This window comes from Pecten maximus, chromosome 9 (genome assembly GCF_902652985.1).
Source record: "Pecten maximus chromosome 9, xPecMax1.1, whole genome shotgun sequence".
Classification (NCBI taxonomy): Eukaryota; Metazoa; Mollusca; class Bivalvia; order Pectinida; family Pectinidae; genus Pecten; species Pecten maximus.
The window spans coordinates 31,908,075-31,933,782 of NC_047023.1; the positions used below are offsets into that span (position 1 = coordinate 31,908,075).

At 37.0% G+C, this 25,708-nt stretch overlaps 1 protein-coding gene across 6 annotated transcripts in view; it reads right to left on the minus strand.

Annotated features, from left to right (window-relative positions):
- LOC117334043 overlaps nt 1-25,708 on the minus strand; it is a 117,609-nt gene that overhangs the window by 25,144 nt on the left and 66,757 nt on the right. For all 6 annotated transcript variants that reach the window (XM_033893467.1, XM_033893468.1, XM_033893464.1 and 3 more), the window contains one exon: nt 3,796-3,978. In XM_033893467.1, coding sequence (XP_033749358.1) covers nt 3,796-3,978 — 183 coding nt within the window. The remainder of the gene's footprint in view (nt 1-3,795; nt 3,979-25,708) is intronic.

Below are 25,708 nucleotides of genomic sequence, written 5' to 3' on the forward strand. Positions count from 1 at the left end.
ATATTAACTTGGCAAGAGCAAACTGTCCCTAGAGTTGTGTCCATTGAGTTGGTCATATTTTGAGACCAAACTCCAGATATATTGTTTGATATCTTGTTGTGTCTCTTTATACAAGAACCTAACAGAAATGCTTCACACACAAAACTTTGATATGGTGTGGGAAAAATAATTGAGCTTAATTCCTTTGGTCTATGTGCTCTCAACACTAGTCATGTTTATTTTTCACAAATGAAAAGAAGGCTTACTTCAACAATTTTAGAGGTTTATATTAATAATAAATGTATCAGATAATTTTAACAGTAAGATAATTTTAACAAACACACCTATAACATGATTATAAATTGCCTGACATGAATATATTTAGGAGTATGGCCCAGTTCTCAGCTAAATATTTTGAAATATATAACTATACCTTTGTTATAGTTCATTTCCCCGCACTTTCCAAATCGAAATGATCTTTTTTGTGATTTCAGAATTAATTTTACAAAATTAATATTTCAGGTAAGATGTAAATAAAAATTCTGTATCTCCAGACCCACATGTTATAGTAATTTATTATAGAGGTCTTAATTTTGGCAATTTTGGGCTGTATTTTATTCAGTAGTGGATGATTTATCATTGAAGATAACCCACTGTCTTTATCACTTTGTATTTACCATTCAACTCTCTTGATACGGTATCAGGACAGATAATTATATTTACGTTTTCAGTCTGACCTCTCTTTGTAAATGATATATAAATAAACAAAATAATGCATGAAAATAATAAAAAATAATAAACATGCAAGTTTTTTTTATCATTTTTCATCATCAATAGAATCATGTAATCTATTATCTTTGTTTTATTGAACAAAATGATGATAAGTTACAAAGTATATATTTTTTCAAATTGTCAACTGGGACAAGTTTTGCACATGGATAAATTCACTTTACACTGTCGAACTGCCATTTGTATATGACTGCTTTAATTTCAGAATTGAAATTGTAGCATGATTTAGCAAAGAAGCATGGCGTGAACTTATTCATCTACTGCACAGAGATATGTTGACAGTTGGTAGTTGCTACAATAGCTCGATTTCCAGACATGCCAGTACGATTGATCAGAGATATAAAGGCCTAAACGTTGCTAACAGGGACGGAACACAGAACCATGTCACATGTCGCGTGAGTTGTTTAGGGAAAGGGCTTAATATAAGTTTGATAACTTGTGCCCAATTCCCATGTATATATTAAGATACAATAAAATATGTTTAAATCAAAAGTTGTTTGTTTACCTTGTCAGAGCAATAGGTAGTGAGTATTCCTGTAATACAGTCTTATTATACGACCGAAGAGAAGATTTATTTTTTACATTTGGATATTAACCAATAATGTGTAACATCTTGAAATTTGTATCATTCAAACATTGAATGGCTCTGTTGCACATTTACAAAGTATGTTCATGCACATCGAATGATGTCACGATTTGGTGTCAATTATGCTCTCATAGTCAGTAAATCTATCAAGTTTATATTGTGACTTTGTCAAATGTAAATATATATCCTTTTTATTTGCATTTTTTAAAAATTCCCCTTTTTTATCCATTAAACATTCATTCAGTATAGTTTGGAGCAGGTTACCTTTCTTAACGTGAATCTGTATGTCAGGGATGTGAGTTTGGTGTTATAAGCCCGTCCGTGGGAAGGCAGTGAGATACGTACTTCAATCATTGTATTGATCTCCCTAAAACATGTCTTCTACCTACTCATTCTAGTAACTCTCATGGAGAATTTAAGGACCATGCAAAGGCCATGAAATATAAGGGAAAATTATGGAAATCACTAAATTCAAGGACAATTTTAATAACTTCAAGTGAACTAAAAATGAAAGATCACATATACAATATTATCTTATTTGCATCAGCTAATTTTTCCATGGTCAAAAGGACAAACTATGGTACATTAATTGTAATTAATTACTCTGTAACAACCAAAAGTACGGTTTATACATGTTTACATTTGATCCAATAATGATGGCTATGTTTGATTAGACAACACTTTTAGTTTTACCTTTTTTGATAGGCCTTATTTTAAATTGCAGGCTCTATATTTCTGACCTGTACTCCCCATGGGGCAGCTACGATGTTTCTGGATTGACTGTCTAACTTAATATGTCTATCAAGTGACATTCTGACTGTTTCAATTCACATTCAATACTATACTGTCTATAAAAACAATACTGCCCTTTCCCTTGTCTTGGTCTAATGGTACACGAGGGACTACTTTCTCCTCTGAAGGTTGGGAGGAGTGAGAGGCTTGACATTTAGACCTATTTCTGGTTGTCAAGTTCCATACAATATAACTTTAACATAATCAAAATTTAATCCACTTTACTGAAAAAATGAGCTGGGAATATTCTTTTACGAAATCCTTCGTTAACAAATCTATAGAGATATGGAAGAACACGGATGTGAATATTTTTTTAGTAGAATATAGCATGTTTTTGCCCCTATTTTGTTCACCATCCAAATACAGATTTATTTACACATAGCACATTGCCTATGGCTGCTGAAGCAACGTGTTTACATGCCAAATATCTCCATCTGCTTTTTGAAAAGAGAGAAATCAAATCAGTCAAGCTCACCTCTGCTTGTAGCATAACTGATTCTCTAACAAGATGAGTCAGCTGGCTTTTTTTCCCCTGTACATACGACACGGACTCTATCAATTTACTGACTAGGGCTGGCAAGGTTCTCTGTCAACATTACTGATTTGCCAAAATGAAATTGAAATTGTGTAATTTGATAAAGTTGCGTGGAGAAGTGAATGTTGACACACAGTGGAGGGAAATGTCAGCCGTATATGAATCTAATATATCACAGACACCCTTGTCTCAGACATGTAGTACGTATCAGTAGAGTAGGTATCCGTGCATGATAAAACTACCGACAAATTTGACAAAATTATAATATTGGATTCTAAAGAGCATCTTCATTTTCGATAAAGTTTAATTTTGGTAGACAATAAAACAGGACAAATTGGACCAAGCAACTACTTTGTAAAGTTACCAATAGCTCTACAAATACCAGAATAATTGGAGTAGGCTGAGGGTTGGGGCTACAGATTTGCCAGAGTTGTCGTGTATTATTGTGTCTAGAGGTGAAAAATATATCCAAGAAAACAATAAACTGTTCAATTTGTGTATAAAGCTGACTGAAACCTCCTGTTAAGAGTATTGGATTGTCTGTTTATGTGTCTCTTACTAGGATTTGTTACGGTTCTGCTGACAGAAATCACCTTAGAATGTGTAGACAAAGGTTTCATATGAATGTATCTATTGTGTATTCAAGTTGGTTTATTGAGCTTCCTTAATTGTTCACAGTTCAGTAATTGTTTTAATTAGTTTTCTGGTGCCAATAAATTACAGGAAAATCTTTACAGGACCTAGAAATGTTCACAAAACTAACTTTTTTCAAACAACCACACACAATGACTCGCATAAAGTTAAAAAGCACAATCCGGTGGATGGGAATATCTCATGTTGGCTTCAACCCTAGAACTCTTTCCAAATAATTGTGGGAAATTATATATATATAATTATTAGCTTAAAAACAAAATTCTACCAGGCCATGGTTTTATCAACCGCTCTTACTTAAGGATATCCAACACCTGATAGCATTTCTGAATTCAAGGAATATTCCTTAACAATTTTTTCCCTTGAAATGAAATCATGCTTAATTCCCTTGGAAATCTCGAGTAAGAGAGTTTCCTTCAGTTAAGAAAGTCTATGAATCCAGTGTATTTTGATATTAACAAACCTCTTTATGTTTTTCCTTGTTTGAGAACAGGTTGAGCTCCTCCCCATAGATTTCCTGCTGGTTGAGAACATCTTGGTAGTCGATCTCTTTCATTAGTCCCGTGTCTTCAATGCCATTAGCCTTCAGGAATTCCATATACGCCACCTGGAAGGCCTGGCCTATGGACTGGGCAATCAACTGGGCCTGAAATGTACAACAAAGTATGGACTGGGCTATTAACTGGGCCTGAAATGTACAACAAAGTATGGACTGGGCTATTAACTGGGCCTGAAATGTACAACAAAGTAAGAATATAATAAGGTAAATCACAAATCAAGGTAACAGCAATGCTAGCATGGACTCCCTCAGAATCAACACAACCTCCTCCTTTTACCTAAAATATTAGTTAATTATGTTAACATACCATGGAGTGGGACAACACACATCAAACGCTACATAGTGTTGTATATTATTGTGCATTAAGTTGAGATTTGCATCAACCTATGAGTATAGGTGGTATGCTTTAATCCTCACCTTTACTTTCACTACAAAGTCAATGTTCAAAAGTTTGAAAGAATAAAAGTCATCAGGAGTTACTAAAGTAGTCTCCAACTCATTAAACAAAACTGGTTATCATGATTATGAAGTCATTTGAAAAATGTGGGGAGATCTCACTGCAAAAAATCTTTGAATCAAAATGTCTTTCAGGGAAACTCAAATATATATCATGGTTATAAAGCCAACCGAGTCAAAAACCTGGTAGAAAAATGTTGGAGGTCTCTGGACAAAAAATAAAATACTAAATAACAAAGGGCAAGAACTTTTGCAAAAGATAGTTGAATCAAAATGCTGTTCAGGGAACCTTAACTATGATGGTTATAAAGCCTACCAATTATGTTTCAAAGAAATTGGTTGAAAAATGTAGATATCCAGACAAAAAAAATCTAATGCCAAAATAAACAAAAGGCAATAGCTCTAATCAAAATGCTGCTCAGGAAAGACAACTGCATATCATGATTATAATGCATATCAAGTTTCAAAGAAATCGGTCAATAAATGTAGGAGGAAATCTCCAGACAAACAAAAGTTTACGCCGGCCGATGCTAAACCATATGTCAAATTTTACAGGTGTATGAAAAGCGACAACATTAGAAACTAGAACTGTCGCCAGGATGGCTGACTAATACCCCCACAATCTGCACAAGTCAATGGTGAAATGGAACTGTTAATTAGAGGCTAACTAAGATAACCCAGTCATATAGTGACCAGTTGCCATAACAACCATAATTTTGAGAAATAGAAAGTGGCATGCACATCTACACATGGTCCTCTATATTTGTGTGAAGTTTCATTGAAATCCACCCTTCGAATTAGGAGGAGTTGTCCGGCCAAACTTAAAGTTATGGTTCTTATCAGAAAACCTGTTTATAGTGACCAGTTTCCATAGCAACCATAATTTTGAAAAAAAGAAAGTGGCATGCACATCTACACATGGTCCTCTATATTTGTGTGAAGTTTCATTGAAATTGGCCATTTAGTTTAGGAGGAGTTGTCCGGACAAACTTAAAGTTATGGTTCTTATCAGAAAACATTTTTATAGTGACCAGTTGCCATAGCAACCATACTCTTGAGAAAAATAAAGTGGCATGCACATCTACACATGGTCCTCTATATTTGTGTGAAGTTTCATTGAAATTGGCCATTTAGTTTAGGAGGAGTTGTCCGGACAAACTTAAAGTTATGGTTCTTATCGGAAAACATTTTTATAGTGACCAGTTGCCATAGCAACCATACTCTTGAGAAAAATAAAGTGGCATGCACATCTACACATGATCATTAATATTTGTGTGAAGTTTCATAAGAATTGGCCCATCGGTTTAGGAGGAGTTGTCTGGACAATATGCGTCTACAGACAGACAGACGGACGGACGGACAACCTGATTCCAGTATACCCCCCCTAACTTTGTTGCGGGGGTATAATAAAAAAGAAAGTCACTGAAAATAACTGAATGCATAGCAGAACAAAGAATTTTGCACAAAAGGGCATAACTTCTCTAAAAGGGGCCAAAATCCAATTTGAAATTCCATTATAGCCACAAGGAGTGACTGGTGTACATGTAATAATTTAGCCCAGTGGAGCCTTCAGGCCAAATATGAACATTACGGTTCTAATATTTCTAGCTCTACAAAATTTGCATCAAATAAGAAGTCAAATGTCAAAGATCCCAGCTGCCAGTGGATAAATACGCAATTGATAATGACCCTAACAATGTTTATTGTAAATTTCAAGTTCTAAAGAATTTGGGAAGCATCATCCCAATGAATATACTCAAGCATAACATTTACTATCAACTCTCAGCTGTACTGTATAGGTTTGAATTTTAGAAGATCTGGCTATAAAAAGTCTAGTGGGATCTGTTATCACTGCATTTCAATCTGCACAACTTTTCCAGGACTACATTGCTGTTAAATTTCCTTCCAAATTGTTTTTGACAGTCAGAGATTTTAAGCCACAGAAAATTTACTGTGGATGACACACAGAGAAAATACATAAAGTTTTAAGAAGAAAAATATTTCATTTCAGCTCTTGTGAGTGACATATAATTAAATAGCACACTTGATTGAAACAAGGCACATTTGCTGTGTGAAACATCACAGTCATGGGTGAAATAATGAAGATGTTGTTTTACCTGAATTGACCTCAGTGACCTTGCCCCAATTGATTGGCAGTGTGGAAAAATACTTAAAGGCTGCCTAGGGTTTGTGCATGTAAGGAAAGTTTAGCCAAAAAGAAGCTGCTATTTGTTCTGATGTTTATACTGATAGATGATGTTTTTCTTTTAAACCAACATTAAGCACAACTCAGACCTGTGACCTTAAAAGTAGGTCAAAGTCATTCATTTGAATATCATGACTCTGCATGGGCCTCTTGGTTATTGAGAAGAAGTCGTTTTAACAATTTAATATCATTTGACCCCTGTAACCTTGAAAGTAGGTCAAGGTCATTCATTTGAATAAACTTTGTTACCCTTCATCCCAGAATGATACTGCCCCTAAATTGCCTTGGTCATCTTGGTTATTGCAAAGAAATCCTTTAAAAGATTATTGTACATTTGACCCCTGTGACCTTGAAAATAGATCAAGGTTATTCATTTGAACACAATTTGTAGCCCTTAATCCCAGCATGCTTTTGCCTTAATATCATGGCCCTGGGCCTCTTGGTTATTGAGAAGAAGCTGATGTAAATTGTTCTCAAGTGACCTAAAAAATCAAGTTAACCTTTTTAGTTTGAAAGTTTGTATTATTTAATTTTCAACATTGATATCATTTAGCTAGGTATTACAGAGCATTAAGAACCACTTTCATAAATATCCACATACTTAAGGAAATTCCTTAACTTACAATTTTCTGTAGAAAAAGCATAACAAATTTTGAGGAAAGTGTAAATTTTTTATATCAATAATGCTTTCCTGTGGAAAATTTAAAGCAACAGATTTTTTAAGTTAAGGAAAGAGAAACCAGAGCCAGACTCAACAGAGGATTGAATACTTAGGTAACATTGAAATATTTCCTATAATTATGGCTTTGGTCAGGACACACTCTTAACTGGTCTCCAACTTGCCACCATGATTAGGTGGACTTAGTCACCACTTCCAACTTACAGCACATATTTGCGTGGCTATCAGATCTCGGCCAAATTAATACGGACACCCTCCCTGATGAATTGTACTGTAGTCTGTGCTTATTGAATCTGAGGACAAATGGACATCCCAGTGAGACTGCCTTGTGGCAAATCCTTTATTCCACTTCCTTTTGTACTCAGTAGGACGTCAATACGACACCTTACCAATCCATACAGGTATCTCCCTAGTGTTAATTAATATATCTATTAAATGTAAGGATTTATATCACAATGTCCTGGAGTATTTCTGGATGGAAATCCAAAATAAAAACAGATATTAAAGTTCTGCAATAAAGTTTGTACCAGATTTCAACATAATCTCCGCTCATAATGATTTCATTGCTTGCATGGATCAATTATTGATATACGAACAAAGACAACCACAAACTTTTATTTCTGATCAATTATTGATATACGAACAAAGACAACCAGAAACTTTTATTTCTATGTTGGTGTGTTCTACGTAACCAACAATAATACACTTTTCAATAATCCTATTTACATTTAGATATCTCCCTTCTGAATGCTGGATTAGTTTTTATGTTATAAAACTTGGACTTGATAATTAAATCCCATCTTGGTTTCTAGATAAGGGTATCATATGCAATGCATCAGTTGTATTAACGAACCAGAATCCCACTGAATAATCGACTTATAATCTCCTTAAATACAGCCATTTCCACTATCAACAGATGCAGGACTGTCAGATTCTATAGGTCCCAACTTGAAAATATTGAACATAATTTCTGTAAAATTGAAGCTCTACAGATTCCACATAGTGGTGAACTAAGTCTGTGATGTGTTTGAAGCTCTACAGATTTCACACAGTGGTGAACTAAGTCTGTTTAAGTGTTTGAAGCTCTACAGATTTCACAAAGTGGTGAACTAAGTCTGTTTAATGTTTGAAGCTCGATCTACAGATTTCACATAGTGGTGAACGAAGACTATTTTAAGTGTTTGAAGTTTTACAGATTTCACATAGTGGTGAACTAAGTCTGTTTTAAGTGTTTGAAGCTCTACAGATTTCACACAGTGGTGAACTAAGTCAGTTAAGTGTTTGAAGCTCTACAGATTTCACATAGTGGTGAACTAAGTCTGTTTAATGTTTGAAGCTCTACAGATTTCACACAGTGGTGAACTAAGTCAGTTAAGTGTTTGAAGTTTTACAGATTTCACACAGTGGTGAACTAAGTCTGTTTTAAGTGTTTGAAGCTCTACAGATTTCACACAGTGGTGAACTAAGTCTGTTTAGTGTTTGAAGCTCTACAGATTTCACATAGTGGTGAACGAAGACTATTTTAAGTGTTTGAAGCTCGATCTACAGATTTCACATAGTAGTGAACTAAGTCTGTTTAGTGTTTGAAGCTCTACAGATTTCACATAGTAGTGAACGAAGTCTATTTTAAGTGTTTGAAGCTCTACAGATTTCACACAGTGGTGAACTAAGTCTGTTTTAAGTGTTTCAAGCTCTACAGATTTCACAAAGTGGTGAACTAAGTCAGTTAAGTGTTTGAAGCTCTACAGATTTCACATAGTAGTGAACGAAGTCTATTTTAAGTGTTTGAAGCTCTACAGATTTCACACAGTAGTGAACTAAGTCTGTTTAGTGTTTGAAGTTTTACAGATTTCACACAGTAGTGAACTAAGTCTGTTTAATGTTTGAAGCTCGATCTACAGATTTCACATAGTAGTGAACTAAGTCTATTTTAAGTGTTTGAAGCTCTACAGATTTCACACAGTAGTGAACTAAGTCTGTTTAGTGTTTGAAGTTTTACAGATTTCACACAGTAGTGAACTAAGTCTGTTTAATGTTTGAAGCTCGATCTACAGATTTCACATAGTAGTGAACTAAGTCAGTTAAGTGTTTGAAGCTCTACAGATTTCACATAGTAGTGAACTAAGTCTGTTTAGTGTTTGAAGCTCTACAGATTTCACACAGTGGTGAACTAAGTCAGTTAAGTGTTTGAAGTTTTACAGATTTCACATAGTGGTGAACTAAGTCTGTTTAGTGTTTGAAGCTCTACAGATTTCACACAGTGGTGAACTAAGTCAGTTAAGTGTTTGAAGCTCTACAGATTTCACATAGTAGTGAATTAAGTTTGTTTAGTGTTTGAAGTTTTACAGATTTCACACAGTAGTGAACTAAGTCTGTTTAGTGTTTGAAGCTCTACAGATTTCACATAGTGGTGAACTAAGTCTGTTTAGTGTTTGAAGTTTTACAGATTTCACATAGTGGTGAACGAAGACTATTTTAAGTGTTTGAAGCTCTACAGATTTCACATAGTAGTGAATTAAGTTTGTGAAGAGTTTGAATCTCTTCAGATTTCACATAGTGGTGAACTAAGTCTGTTTATGTAGTGTTTGATCAAGCTTGCAGAATTCACACCATCTCTGAATGTCCTGTTTGAAGCTATGCCTGACTGCCCAAACCTGCAGACCCTGTGGAGATAAATGGCTTAGAGCCGTAGAAAAAATCTAAGAGTTTCACCATAAAATTTCTATAACAAGATTAGCCTTTATAATTAACAAGATTATTCCCTCATTACGATCAATATCAACTGAGTTTAGGAAATGTTACAGTAGAATGATTCAGCAATTTTATCATCCACTGATTACCACAAACTTTTCAAAATAATGCTATTGATTTGCTAATCATCAAAAGCAACTGAATACTTCTGGTTTTGAAACACCATTTCCTGTCACAGCCATGGTGAAAGGCGATGCTGTAGACGAAGAATGGTCGTGGTCTCCAGGCTTTGTAGAGACCGGAGATGCTGACATACTTGTGTGATGTGTCTCATTTACATAAAGCTAGAGCATTCCTGTTCTGTAAAATGCAGTATAAAGTTGTCTTTTATGAAGATATTAGAAAACCTGATATTTTGTGAGGAGGTTTAACAGAAAATTTAGCTTAATATTAAATTGCAAAGATGGAATTATGTTGATTAGTTGAGTAACAGTTTTTAAATACATTTGTTAATTTCAATCAATTTAATTTATTTACAGAATATGGAATTATCATGTATTTTTGAACTGTTTTCAAATTAGCAATTTAGTGTTTTCAGTTAATGAGTGGCAAAGGTACGTAGCATGCTTGCCTATCACCTAGGTGGCTGAGTTCTGTCTCTCTGTTCGGACGAGGAAAGGTATGGTCACCTGCCTGACCAAGACAAACAAGCATACTATAGACATTGCTAAAGCAACACATGTCCCCAAACCGGCCACAATAAAAATGATAAGTGACCTTGACCTTGACCTAAAAGCCCTGTAACTCTATCCTGTCAGGGATGTTATAGTCCTTTACCATTACATGAGGTTTGATCAAATTCCTTCAAGGAATGAAGCTGCTTAAGAGCGATGATAAACTCAGGTGTTATGTATGTAAGTACAAGACAGATGGAGAGGAAAACATCACTTAGAGACAAATGAAATGATGGGCATATCACAGCCATTTTGTTTTTCTAATCCATCCCAAAATTGTACAAATTGAATTTGAAATTGAGTCTACCCTCAGATGTTGGGCAAATACTGGGTCACCCGACAGCAGACTTCATCCTATGAAAATTAAACCGTCTTCAGCAGGAATCAATAACTAATCAGCTGCCGTCAAAAAATTCAAAGTAAAAAAAGGTGTTCTTTGTTTTATTTTGCTGAGATGACCATGGAAACACTGGGCGACCAGTCGATGGGTTTATTCATGAATGCCTGGCATTACTTTATTGTGCATTTCACCTGTATTTTGTCCAATATATCAGGATATATCTTCAGGAGGAGGAGGAGGAGGAGGGGGAGGAGGAGGAGGAGGGGGAGCTGTACCATAAAAATACATATCTTTCCAAAGACCTACATAAATCTAATCAGTCAATTGGATTTGTTTGTTCTTCACAATGTACATTCACAACTCAAAATCAAATACATGAAACAACCTTAAGGTCAGGATGATATAACACCAATGTCATCCATATTTGGGGAAATTATATAATCTGATTGTTGCTACTGATACAGAATATGACATTGGTCGGGTCGCTGGATAACACAAGGACAATACTTAGTGAAATAAGAAAGCAACCCCTGATTTACAGAGGAATTACGGCATGCCATCAACCTGATGTTAAAATCTCACTGGTTCACAGAATCAGATCCATGGACTTATACAGAACATTGGTATATAAGAGATTGATGTTGTTTCCTTTCTCAAGAAAACCTATGATTTTTGAGCTTTGTTTAAATTTGATCAGTAGAAAAAATTTAAGGATTGAGTAAATTGTAAAACCTGTTTGAATAACACATTTTTGTCTTGCAAATCCTTCAAATTTGATGTTCAGATCTTGTCTTGCAAATCCTTCAAATTTGATGTTCAGGTTTTGTCTTCCAAATCCTTCAAATTTGATGTTCAGATTTAATCAATGGAGTCCATTTAGATGGAGGGAATATGCTGAATATTTTCATAGAAATTATTTGCAATAAAACAGAAACCGGTTTGATTTAGGGCATATCAATTATATAACCAGCAAGATTGAACATGCTGATTTAAAATCAAGCTAAATTGCATTCAAAACTTTGATTAATGGAAAAAGATTTGGGGCAGTAAACGACTGCTGAAAAATTTCAGATAAAATTTTGCATTGACTTAAAGTAACTATTCTGGCAGAATGGCACATTTTATATTTGCCGAGTGAAAATGATATCAATCATTAAACATGAAAAAAAAGTCCCAACACACTGATCTCTGTAATATTTCCAGTAATGACATTAAATCTTGATATTTTAAGGCAGGCCAGATACATCTGTAGGAGAATGTGACATGTCTAATCACCATGCAGAGTAACTTCCCTCTCATATTGTCTCGTAAAATCTCTCATACATATATATAATATCATTTTCAAAATATTGACACTTTGCGTAAAACAGTAAACCATTATTGGTGAGGAAAACCCCCCAGTAAAATCCTGAAATACGTGCAGTGTCCCTAAAATACTTTTAGTAACCACAATGTACATCACCAACAGATTAATAATTGCTTCTCACAAGAATGTATAAAATAGCACTGTGGTATAAAAATGTATCTAATTAACAGTATCAAATGAAAAATAAAAACTGTCTGTTTGTTCCAACAATGATCACTCATAAAGTTACAATGATCACTCACAAAGTTACAATGATCACTCAGAAAGTTACAATGATCACTCACAAAGTTACAATGATCACTCAGAAAGTTACAATGATCAATCACAAAGTTACAATGATCACTCAGAAAGTTACAATGATCACTCACAAAGTTACAATGATCACTCACAAAGTTACAATGATCACTCACAAAGTTACAAAGTTACAATGATCACTCACAAAGTTACAATGATCACTCAGAAAGTTACAGACTATAAATAAAAGAGGTGGATCACCATAGAATGTCTGTGAGATGCAATGATCCATAGAATTTCTGTGGGATGCAATGATCCATAGAATTTCTGTTGGATGCAATGAACCATAGAATTTCTGTTGGATGCAATGAACCATAGAATTTCTGTTGGAATGCAATGAACCATAGAATTTCTGTTGGATGCAATGAACCATAAAATTTCTGTTGGAATGCAATGATCCATAGAATTTCTGTGGGATGCAATTAATTATGTACATATCCATTCTAAATTAAGAAATAAACTCATCTGACAAGCTCAATTTTTTGGAGGGTGACAATAGCATCAGGTATGTAACATTTTGTGTAATATCAAAATAACTTACAACAGCCGATCCTTGTTTTCTATTAATCACTGTTGGAGATAATAGCATCTTTGATAATGGATTTCTAAAGGAGGCAAATTACTCTGATATAGTATATAGGAAAAAGAAATAATTCCTACATAGTCGCAATTACTTCCTGTGTTCATACGAGAAAATATACAGTATCATATATATATATTTGAAAATCAATGGTATGATGACTCAAACTGACACATTGGTGACAGAAATTGGCAGTGATGTAATATTGTGTAGAACACTGAAAACATCTTTGTCACCACAGCAAGTTCAGGTCACAATGGGTGTGTTTGGGTGCGATCGTTAAGTTGACCCTACAGTAGTGCAAGAACACTTCTTTGTAAATCTCGCCCAAACGAAGTCAAATTTCTTGTAATTTGGGTGCAATTTTCACCCCATGAAAATGTTCCAGTGTCAAAAACATCTTGCACAAGGACAACTAATGAATTTTTATACCAGTATAGAAGTTATGTCACAATGTGCATATTGAATGACTCACTAGTAACAACAATTTTATATTAATATGACATGATAACTTGATCAATGCCAAACAACTGACAAGTAAAAAATCACCATTCAAGCTGAACTTATAACCTTTAAGCTGTCTTTAATGGACATTAATATGGGTTGTCAGGTGGTGGTTGGGTTTGGTTCTCTGATTGGAAGTAAACCAGGCATTAATTGATTCATATGACTGTACACATGAGGTTTCTCCAGGTAGTCTAGTTTCCTCCTACAATAAAATTTACCACTGTGTCCTTCCATCCAGTCCAACATGAACCATTAGTAAAAGTTGATGTATTTTAATGTGCCATAGTTGGTGAAACAATCCCAATACTAACGTGAAATGCAGATGATGAATTTGTGTAGGAGTTCTACACACTGAATGTTTGAATTAATTCAGTATTATCACTAACTTTTAAGTATCAGAAGTTCAATCAAAGTGATTACCCATGCTCCAATTTAGTCGGAGGAATCCATATCCTTTAACAAGTCAGTGCAGGAATACGGTGTGAACAAATATTTTCTTTGATATACAAAATGTAGATCAAGGTTGGGTTTTTTCGGCACAATGACACAGCCTCACCTAGGTCGACCACTGACACACCGTCTCACCTAGGTCGACCACAGTACACCGTCTCACCTAGATCGACCACAGTACACTGTCTCACCTAGGTCGACCACTGACACACCGTCTCACCTAGGTCGACCACTGACACACCGTCTCACCTAGGTCGACCACTGACACACCGTCTCACCTAGGTCGACCACTGACACACCGTCTCACCTAGGTCGACCACTGACACACCGTCTCACCTAGGTCGACCACTGATACATTGTCTCACCTAGGTCGACCACTGACACACCGTCTCACCTAGGTCGACCACTGACACACCGTCTCACCTAGGTCGACCACTAACACACCGTCTCACCTAGGTCGACCACTGACACACCGTCTCACCTAGGTCGACCACAGTACACTGTCTCACCTAGGTCGACCACGACCACTGACACACCGTCTCACCTAGGTCGACCACTGACATACCGTCTCACCTAGGTCGACCACCGACACACCGTCTCACCTAGGTCGACCACTGACACACCGTCTCACCTAGGTCGACCACCGACACGCCGTCTCACCTAGGTCGACCACCGACACGCCGTCTCACCTAGGTTGACCACTGACACGCCGTCTCACCTAGGTCGACCACTGACACGCCGTCTCACCTAGGTCGACCACTGACACGCCGTCTCACCTAGGTCGACCACTGACACGCCGTCTCACCTAGGTCGACCACTGACACGCCGTCTCACCTAGGTCGACCACTGACACGCCGTCTCACCTAGGTCGACCACTGACACGCCGTCTCACCTAGGTCGACCACTGACACACCGTCTCACCTAGGTCGACCACTGACACACCGTCTCACCTAGGTCGACCACAGTACACTGTCTCACCTAGGTCGACCACGACCACTGACACACCGTCTCACCTAGGTCGACCACCGACACGCCGTCTCACCTAGGTCGACCACCGACACGCCGTCTCACCTAGGTCGACCACTGACACGCCGTCTCACCTAGGTCGACCACTGACACGCCGTCTCACCTAGGTCGACCACTGACACGCCGTCTCACCTAGGTCGACCACTGACACGCCGTCTCACCTAGGTCGACCACTGACACGCCGTCTCACCTAGGTCGACCACTGACACGCCGTCTCACCTAGGTCGACCACTGACACGCCGTCTCACCTAGGTCGACCACTGACACGCCGTCTCACCTAGGTCGACCACTGACACGCCGTCTCACCTAGGTCGACCACTGACACGCCGTCTCACCTAGGTCGACCACTGACACACCGTCTCACCTAGGTCGACCACTGACACACCGTCTCACCTAGATCAAACCCCTACCCCAAGTATTAACTATTTATTTCCAGTGACTATATATATACAGTGTAAGAGATAAAGCCTAGACAGTCTTTCATGTTAACAATTCAAAGGTTTGGTTATGGTTTGTATTGTTGAACATCATATTAACAGCTAAGGTCATTTAAGGATGGTCTCCCTTGTGGGATGCATGGTATAGTGAGTGAATGTGATTTGGGAGGCTGCGGTAATTGTTCAGGTTGATGCCATCTTTATAGTGCTAACTACTTCACTAAAGCATACTGATGAAGAAACTCAGTGCCAAATGAGATATAAGAAGAGAAAAGCAGAGTAAAAGGAAGAGAAAAGATGAAATCCAAAATTAAGTCGTCTTTTGGCCCATCGTACAATTGCTGGGGGCAGCAGGTACAATCATTATGCCCTACCTGCAGGGTAAGGTCAAAGGTTAAAATGTAGGTGAGAGTGATCTACTTATAAGATTGCCTAAGTAAGAAAATGTGTAAATTCTGACCTACTTTATGTCAAAATGTGGGTGACAGCAACATAGTTTTGGTACATGACACTGCCTCAAGTATGAAGTTCCAGAGACAGTGGTACTTATAGAGCCCCGACAAGATAAGTGACACAACTTCCATTTATAGAGCCTCGACAAGATAAGTGACACAACTTCCGGATCCCCGTTCCGGTGGGAGACTAAATGAATAAATTTTGATAAGTGAAGGGTTTTCCGTTATTTTTTATGAATATGAATTATGTGATATTGAATATGTTCCAATTACTGATAAAAGCACTAATGCAAGATCTTCTATGTTATAAAAAGTGTCTTACAACATATGGTAAAATATAAAACAACAAAACAAGCCCAGTTAGTTACCCTGCTTATCCTGTCATGTTAATGTGTCTAAGATTGTATTCTTTACACTTATTTTTTGAGTCAATAAGATTTGTGAATGTACAAGATGTATAGGATCTCATCACGACCTGTTAACTCCTCCAGAGACTGTCGGTATTTATACCACTGGAACAATTGAACAGTAACAAGTCGTAGACTCAATAATATATACATATACCCTGATGATCCTTCCTGCAAACAAACCTCACAGAATGGATGAGATCCATAAACTAGCTATAATGTGTATCAATACAGCGAAGTTGTTATAATCTCAAACTAGCAATCATTTTACTGTCGAACTTCAATATGGAAACTCCAGTCAGGGCCTCAGATCAATAGTTATATGGTATTAAAACATCCACTGGCATATCCTCGTCAATTATAAACAGTAAGCTGAACAAGAGGGGATTATCACAACGACCATTTATCCCAGGGTATGTAGAGATATTTAACTCTCTGCATATTGACAGGAATGATGCAAGACATATAGATATATGTCTAGGAATGTAGGTATATGTGTGAGTACATGTGTTAATGTTGTATTATTATTTGTACATATATATTATTGATAACAAAATGCATAAAAAGATTATAAATTTTTCATTTAGTTATTTTTATTGTGTAACAGAAGAGGGGAAAAGCATGATTCAAACCCAGGACCTCTGAACTCTATAACCAATTCAGCTACCTGTATTGCAAAGTATTGCCATATTCCTCCCTCCTTCAACAAAGTATTGCAACATCCCTCCCTCATTCAACAAAGTATTGCCACATTCCTCCCTCCTTCAACAAAGTATTGCTACATTCCTCCCTCCTTCAACAAAGTATTGCTACATTCCTCCCCCCTTCAACAAAGTATTGCTACGTTCCTCTCCCTTCATCAACATATTGCTACATTCCTCCCTCCTTCAACAAAGTATTGCTACATTCCTCCCTCCTTCAATGAAGTATTGCCACATTCCTCCCTCCTTCAACAAAGTATTGCTACATTCCTCCCTCGTTCAATGAAGTATTGCTTCATTCCTCCCTAGCTGAGAGCTCCTTCAACAAAGTATTGCTACATTCCTCCCTCCTTCAACAAAGTATTGCTACATTCCTCCCTAGCTCCTTCAACAAAGTATTGCTACATTCCTCCCTCCTTCAACAAAGTATTGCTACATTCCTCCCTAGCTACTTCAACAAAGTATTGCTACATTCCTCCCTAGCTCCTTCAACAAAGTATTGCTACATTCCTCCCTAGCTCCGTCAACAAAGTATTGCTACATTCCTCCCTCCTTCAACAGCATGTTGCTACATTCCTTCCTAGCTCCTTCAACAAAGTATTGCTACATTCCTCCCTAGCTCCGTCAACAAAGTATTGCCACATTCCTCCCTTCTTCAACAACGTATTGCTACATTCCTCCCTCCTTCAACAACGAAGCATAGTTATATGCTTTGTAGTCTCTTATTTCCAATTCCTCTGATGGGTTTGGTGTGGCTCCGGATGTGACACTTGTGGAATCACTAAGCGCGTACACCCAGCATATGAGATTGAACCAGAAATCACCCAGGATAAGACGAAGGAAGAGGCAAGAAAACCAGGAAACAAAAGACCGTTCGAAAGTCTCACGAAGTCTCAACTAGAACGAGCCAAGTTCAGAATAAGACCAGGAAAACAGTTAATAGGAGGAGGCCCGCCGGAGAAGTCACGCCCAGTCTTGGACCAGGCAATGGACCTTTTAAAGGCGGACCTCGCGCTTAGTGATTCCACAAGTGTCACATACGGAGCCACACCAAACCCATCAGAGGAATTGGAAATAAGAGACTACAAAGCATATAACTATGTGTCGGAATCCACGTCGACACTATGGATGAACACTGAACAGTTTTAATTACTCTAAACAATAACCGTGAAGGAAATTACGATAAAATATAGTGCTTATAGATTTTGAATGGACTGGCTAATATATAGATGTATTTAAACTTAGGTAAATTGAGATGTACTTTGTATAGTGTTATATGAATTATCACCCGCACAATGCGAATAGAGTCATAAGATCATTACGTCATAATCACATACTATATTTAGAATTTTATGGGAGCCGCATTTTAAGTACAATAGGGTTCCAAAAATGTTGTAAAAATTGTCCTGATGAAGCCGACATAAGGCGAAACCGGTCGACGATATAATAAAAGTTTGGAAAGTTACCACTTCTACTGCTGTTGTGATCGATACACTTATCGTATTTCTCCTATTGCTCGATCGCCCTGCATACCATTGGGTATCCAGCGGAGAAGTGGAGGACCCTCTACCCACCCGACCAAACGCACAGTGTTGGCTCTATTACCTGCATCCTATTATTAAAACAATGTTTTATGAGGAAATATTGTAGATTCTATGCAATGAACTTTCCAGTATCCTCCTAACATCCCTTTAAGAACCCAATAAGCACCCTCGGTTGATAGTGATCAACATGCAGTTACAAAGTTGTTTTCATCTCTTACTTCTATGCTAGCTCTTAGTTATCTCTCATTCAACACCCATAGTTATCTCCCTTCCTGAGAAGCCCAGCACTCAAAGTTTTCTCCCTTTCTGAAAAGCCAAGCACCCCGGAATATCACCCTTCATAACAAGTGCCTCACAGCATCTAGTTATTCCCCATCATTAAACTTATCCCTGGATCTATTTATTTGACCCATCCTTGAGAGAACAAATTATTTTATTTAGTCCTGCCTATTTTTTTTCAAATCATTTAAAGAATCTTAAAATAACTTAAATGGCTTTTTTGAGAACCTCATAGGTAATGTTTATCTGATATTAAAAAAGTGGCTGCTGGGATTTACATCTGTATCCGTTTTTTCTGTTATGTAAGGATGGGCTGCTTATATCAGTCTTGCTGTAATTCACTAAAAACAATTATTTCACCAACCAGATACTCCACTACAGGACTAAATAAATTCAGCTTCATAATCCTTTAAGCTGTGCAGCACAGCCAAAAACTTGAAAAAAAACAAGATTTAGAAGCAAATTACATTTAAACCTGCAGCGAGGTTAGCTATCAAACTTTTCATTAGAGGTCCTTAAAATGCTCGCTCGTTTTTCACCTCCGAGACATTTAGCATCTGTGTCGTGTACAATCACCATGACAACAAAACTCTCAAACGGAAACCCTGTCCTAATTAGCCTATGCTAAGATCACCAGTTTCCGTATGCATGCAGGTCTGAAATAAAATTTCTGGAAAGACCAAAAACAGTGAATATAACCATAAACTTTAATATATTATCTAAGTTTTAATGACAATTTTATTTCAAATTGAACTATCCTTTCATATTCTGCTTCAAATATCCTGCCATGGTGTCGATCATGTGTGAGTATACATAACCTATGAATTGAGTGATTAACAGTCTGCCATCCTCCTTAGTGATAATATAAATATGCACAGATTTCCGGGCAATAAATCATAACATTACTGACTGCAATAATCAATTGAGAATTATGGAGATATTGACAGAATTGTCCGCCATGTTTAGACAATACGACCTAATGAGGTGGTGATAACACGGTCGTAAACTTCCACCTAATTAATATAACATAGCTGGTTGTGTTTAATGTCAAAGTTCAATATGCCGTCAACAAATCCAGCAGTAATCTAAACCAATGCTAAAAGGAGAAATTTAGAGAGATTGAAGATTAAGTCTTTTTCTATGATAAATCTGTTATTTATAGGATGCCAGTATTTTACAGTAATCTTTGATTCAAGAAACTTTTGCTTTAGTGAAAAAATGGTCACCAATGAGGAAAGGTAGATATTTAACGCCTGGGGAAATGTATGCTAATTACACGGAGTCCTTTTGACCATGAAAATTTTCCCCATGCATATTATTTTGATATCAATTTGTGTAATCTTAAACTATAAACGAATGTGGATCGATTGCAAAAATGACCCCAACGCGTATAGCTTACATATCAAAATCGTAATTATCGTAATCGAAATTAGCCCCCCCCCCCCCCCCCCCCCCCCCCCCCCCGTGAAAATAACCACATTTACATTATCATGCTGCAGTCGGCTTTGTATTCTACATCTACTGAGGAGACTGACAAGTACTTTGCCAATGTAATAGAATCCACAGTCCCTTGACAATATTGACCAAGCAATGAGGAGCAAAACATTCTACACATTTTGTAAGCTCATCTCCTATCCCCTCCGAAAAGCCATGAATTATATATAGGAATGCACGGATCTCCCACGGATAATTAAGTGTAGCAGAAGTTTTAATATCTATATTAAATCTGGGAGGGATTAATACCAGGATATCATACAAATGTCCCATCAGTGTTGAGAGCCAGCTGTAAAATGTCACACTGTCAATATAAACGTGATGAAATTATATATTCACTGCATCCTGCCCAGAATCTAATTCTGTGATGGTGTGACGGTGTGTAATTTTAGATGATAGCTGGTCCTTGTACCTATACAGGACAAAAAATGTGATATTTCATGGTAAGAAGTTTGTTTGTTTGTTTGTTTTTGTTTAACGTCCTATTAACAGCCAGGGTCATTTAAGGACGTGCCAGGTTTTTGGGGTTGGAGGAAAGCCGGAGTACCCGGAGAAAAACCACCGGCCTACGGTCAGTACCTGGCAACTGCCCCACGTAGGTTTCGAACTCGCAACCCAGAGGTGGAGGGCTAGTGATAAAGTGTCGGGACACCTTAACCACTCGGCCACCGCGGCCCCTCCTGGTAAGAAGTAGAGAAATACAAAGAAGATATTGGTCCAGTAAGGCCTGCTCAACTGACAGGCTTTTGGGCCTTTCTTATGCTTAAATTATGGCCTTAGTTTGTCGACAAAATTGTTCTGATCTTGTACAGTTTACCTGCTTGTGATACTCCAAGTTTGAACCTTATCTAAGAGTAACAGAGGTCTAATGGGTCTGTAAACCTTATCTAATCGTAACAGAGGTCTAATGGGTCTGTAAACCTTATCTAAGTGTAACAGAGGTCTAATGGGTCTGTAAACCTTATCTAAGAGTAACAGAGGTCTAATGGGTCTGTAAACCTTATCTAAGAGTAACAGAGGTCTAATGGGTCTGTAAACCTTATCTAAGAGTAACAGAGGTCTAATGGGTCTGTAAACCTTATCTAAGTGTAACAGAGGTCTAATGGGTCTGTAAACCTTACCTAAGAGTAACAGAGGTCTAATGGGTCTGTAAACCTTATCTAAGAGTGAGGTCTAATGGGTCTGTAAACCTTATCTAAGAGTAACAGAGGTCTAATGGGTCTGTAAACCTTATCTAAGTGTAACAGAGGTCTAATGGGTCTGTAAACCTTATCTAAGAGTAACAGAGGTCTAATGGGTCTGTAAACCTTATCTAAGTGTAACAGAGATCTAATGGGTCTGTAAACCTTATCTAAGTGTAACAGAGGTCTAATAGTCTGTAAACCTTATCTAAGTGTAACAGAGGTCTAATGGGTCTGTAAACCTTATCTAAGTGTAACAGAGGTCTAATGGGTCTGTAAACCTTATCTAAGGGTGACAGAGGTCTAATGGGTCTGTAAACCTTATCTAAGTGTAACAGAGGTCTAATGGGTCTGTAAACCTGATCTAAGAGTAACAGAGGTCTAATGGGACTGTAAACCTTATCTAAGTGTAACAGAGGTCTAATGGGTCTGTAAACCTTATCTAAGTGTAACAGAGGTCTAATGGGTCTGTAAACCTTATCTAAGTGTAACAGAGGTCTAATGGGTCTGTAAACCTTATCTAAGAGTAACAGAGGTCTAATGGGTCTGTAAACCTTATCTAAGAGTAACAGAGGTCTAATGGGACTGTAAACCTTATCTAAGGGTGACAGAGGTCTAATGGGTCTGTAAACCTTATCTAAGTGTAACAGAGGTCTAATGGGTCTGTAAACCTGATCTAAGAGTAACAGAGGTCTAATGGGACTGTAAACCTTATCTAAGTGTAACAGAGGTCTAATGGGTCTGTAAACCTTATCTAAGAGTAACAGAGGTCTAATGGGTCTGTAAACCTTATCTAAGAGTAACAGAGGTCTAATAGTCTGTAAACCTTATCTAAGAGTAACAGAGGTCTAATGGGTCTGTAAACCTTATCTAAGTGTAACAGAGGTCTAATGGGTCTGTAAACCTTATCTAAGTGTAACAGAGGTCTAATGGGTCTGTAAACCTTATCTAAGTGTAACAGAGGTCTAATGGGTCTGTAAACCTTATCTAAGTGTAACAGAGGTCTAATGGGTCTGTAAACCTTATCTAAGAGTAACAGAGGTCTAATGGGTCTGTAAACCTTATCTAAGTGTAACAGAGGTCTAATGGGTCTGTAAACCTTATCTAAGTGTAACAAGGTCTAATGGGTCTGTAAACCTTATCTAAGAGTAACAGAGGTCTAATGGGTCTGTAAACCTTATCTAAGAGTAACAGAGGTCTAATAGTCTGTAAACCTTATCTAAGAGTAACAGAGGTCTAATGGGTCTGTAAACCTTATCTAAGGGTAACAGAGGTCTAATGGGTCTGTAAACCTTATCTAAGGGTAACAGAGGTCTAGTCTGTAAACCTTATCTAAGTGTAACAGAGGTCTAATGGGTCTGTAAACCTTATCTAAGGGTAACAGAGGTCTACTGGGTCTGTAAACCTTATCTAAGAGTAACAGAGGTCTAATGGGTCTGTAAACCTTATCTAAGTGTAACAGAGGTCTAATGGGTCTGTAAACCTTATCTAAGTGTAACAGAGGTCTAGTCTGTAAACCTTATCTAAGTGTAACAGATGTCTAATGGGTCTGTAAACCTTATCTAAGTGTAACAGAGGTCTAGTCTGTAAAACTTATCTAAGAGTAACAGAGGTCTAATGGGTCTGTAAACCTTATCTAAGTGTAACAGAGTTCTAATGGGTCTGTAAACCTTATCTAAGTGTAACAGAGGTCTAATGGGTCTGTAAACCTAATCTAAGTGTATCAGAGGTCTAATTGGTCTGTAAACCTTATCTAAGTGTAACAGAGGTCTAATGAGTCTGTAAACCTTATCTAAGTGTAACAGAGGTCTAATGGGTCTGTAAACCTTATCTAAGTGTAACAGAGGTCTAGTCTGTAAACCTTATCTAAGAGTAACAGAGGTCTAGTCTGTAAAACTTATCTAAGAGTAACAGAGGTCTAATGGGTCTGTATCACTCACCTGCTACAACTTGAAAATTGATATACCGGTATGTCATCAATCATGTTTAACACATGTAACCTTGAAAGAAGGTGAAGGTCATTCATTTGAACAAACCTGTTAGTCCTTCATCTCTACATGCTACATGCCCAATATCATGGCCATATACCTTTTTGTTTATTGAAAAATTGTTTAAAGGGAAAAAATGACACTGAAGCACAGACGAAGAACGGATTGGCCACCGCACCACAGCATAAGCTCACTTCACTTGCCCTTTGGGCAGGTGAGCTAAAATTGTTTTCACAGTTTGAAATATTAGAATCCAACTGTAAAAGAACCCTATCTGAAATTAATTAGACCAAAGCAGGACACCTGATGGATATGTTACCTTTAAGTGAAGCCAAACTCTTGAAAAGACAAGTGAATTAGAGTTCTGTTAATAGAACTTCTAACACTTCTGTTTAGTAATATGAAAGAAGACTTTCCCATTTGAGATTAAACTGGTGAGAATAATTGCACACGTGCTACTTCAACACACTGCGTAAATGTTATAATAACCACACCAGCATGTTGATATTTAGACCCATCTAATTTGAAATACTGCGTTCGAACTGAAGCTTTACACTATGGAATATTAAATACATTTTGAATTTAAGAGTACAAATGTAATTACTTCAATTTTGTTTTGTGAAATTCTATTAAAACCAAAATTTTAAAAGCTCAACACTACTTTTTTTTCTTTCATAGCCAACATGATGTATCTGAGTGAGGTTGGGGAGTGAGATGCAAATCAGTTTGAAATACATAACAACAGAGAAATAAAATTCCTATTTTCTTAAAGTGTTTCTCGGAGTGGGCAGATAAGTCATTTCATTTTGTTATGGAACTGTTTATCCATCTAAGATGACAGAATTAATCTGTGTCGTAGTCACTGAAGATTTTAGAATAATCATCAAGAGAATCAAGCTTCAGCATCTGTGTCCCTAAACCTTCACAATTTCTGAATATTGTACTTAAACCAATATCACAGAATAATAGCATCAACTCTGATTCTGCTAATTAAAGAAGGAAGTAATTTTCCGGTCGAGAACATCCATATCCCTTTGAGTTTTCCTCCCTTTGACTGAGGTGTCCCCGTGGGGGCTTAAACTACATCGGAGAAAGGCGGTTTATTGATCCTCGGACTTACAGTATCATTTAGTTGTTCAAATTATATGGTACATTAATGTAGATGTTCCTCAAAGAAAGCATATTGCAAATGAGTTATTTATAATTAAGTGTCAGAAGGACTGTCTAAATTAACCCATGTCTGTAACAAAATTCATTGTTATGGTAGTTTCAATGTCATACAGGAAACATTAATTTTGTTAATTACATTTTCTTCTCCTATATTGGCCAACATTTAGCAAATTCCGATGCTGCACTTCTTAATGGCATAAGCTCTATATATAATCATCTGGACTTGGCTTCCAACATTTTTTCAATGATCTTTTTAATATTTTTTTTTCTGTGCTGCTTGATTATGTGGCAGAAAACTTTAACAGCTATCAGCTGGGTGATGTTGCTGAAGACTGAAGAGTAAGACAACTTCCATTATGTCACACAGTTTTAACTTACCAGTCACTACACAGTAATCCCAGTATGCACTTGTACATAATTTCTGTTAGGATTTCAACTTTCTGTAAAATTGACATTGTATACATGTAACACCTTATTACCTTAGCCAAGATTCTTCTTTGCATTTCATTTTATTAACATTAAACTAAAGATTTCTTTTCTTCACAAAAACATAATGTCTCCCTTAATTCATTAATTACTAGATATGGATTGACCTTTGTACAAATAATTGAAATTTGACATTTAGGTCAAGGAGGTAATGATCCAATGACAGAACACTGTATTTCATCAGTAGGGCGATAAAGGTATACAACAACTTTCATTTAAGATATCTTAAATTGTTTAAATTATCGCCAGATAAGCAAATAATAGAAGAATTTGAACTTTGACCTTGAGAAGAAGATCAAAGTGACCTTACAGTAGTGCACTGCACATCAGCTTTAGGTAATGCAAG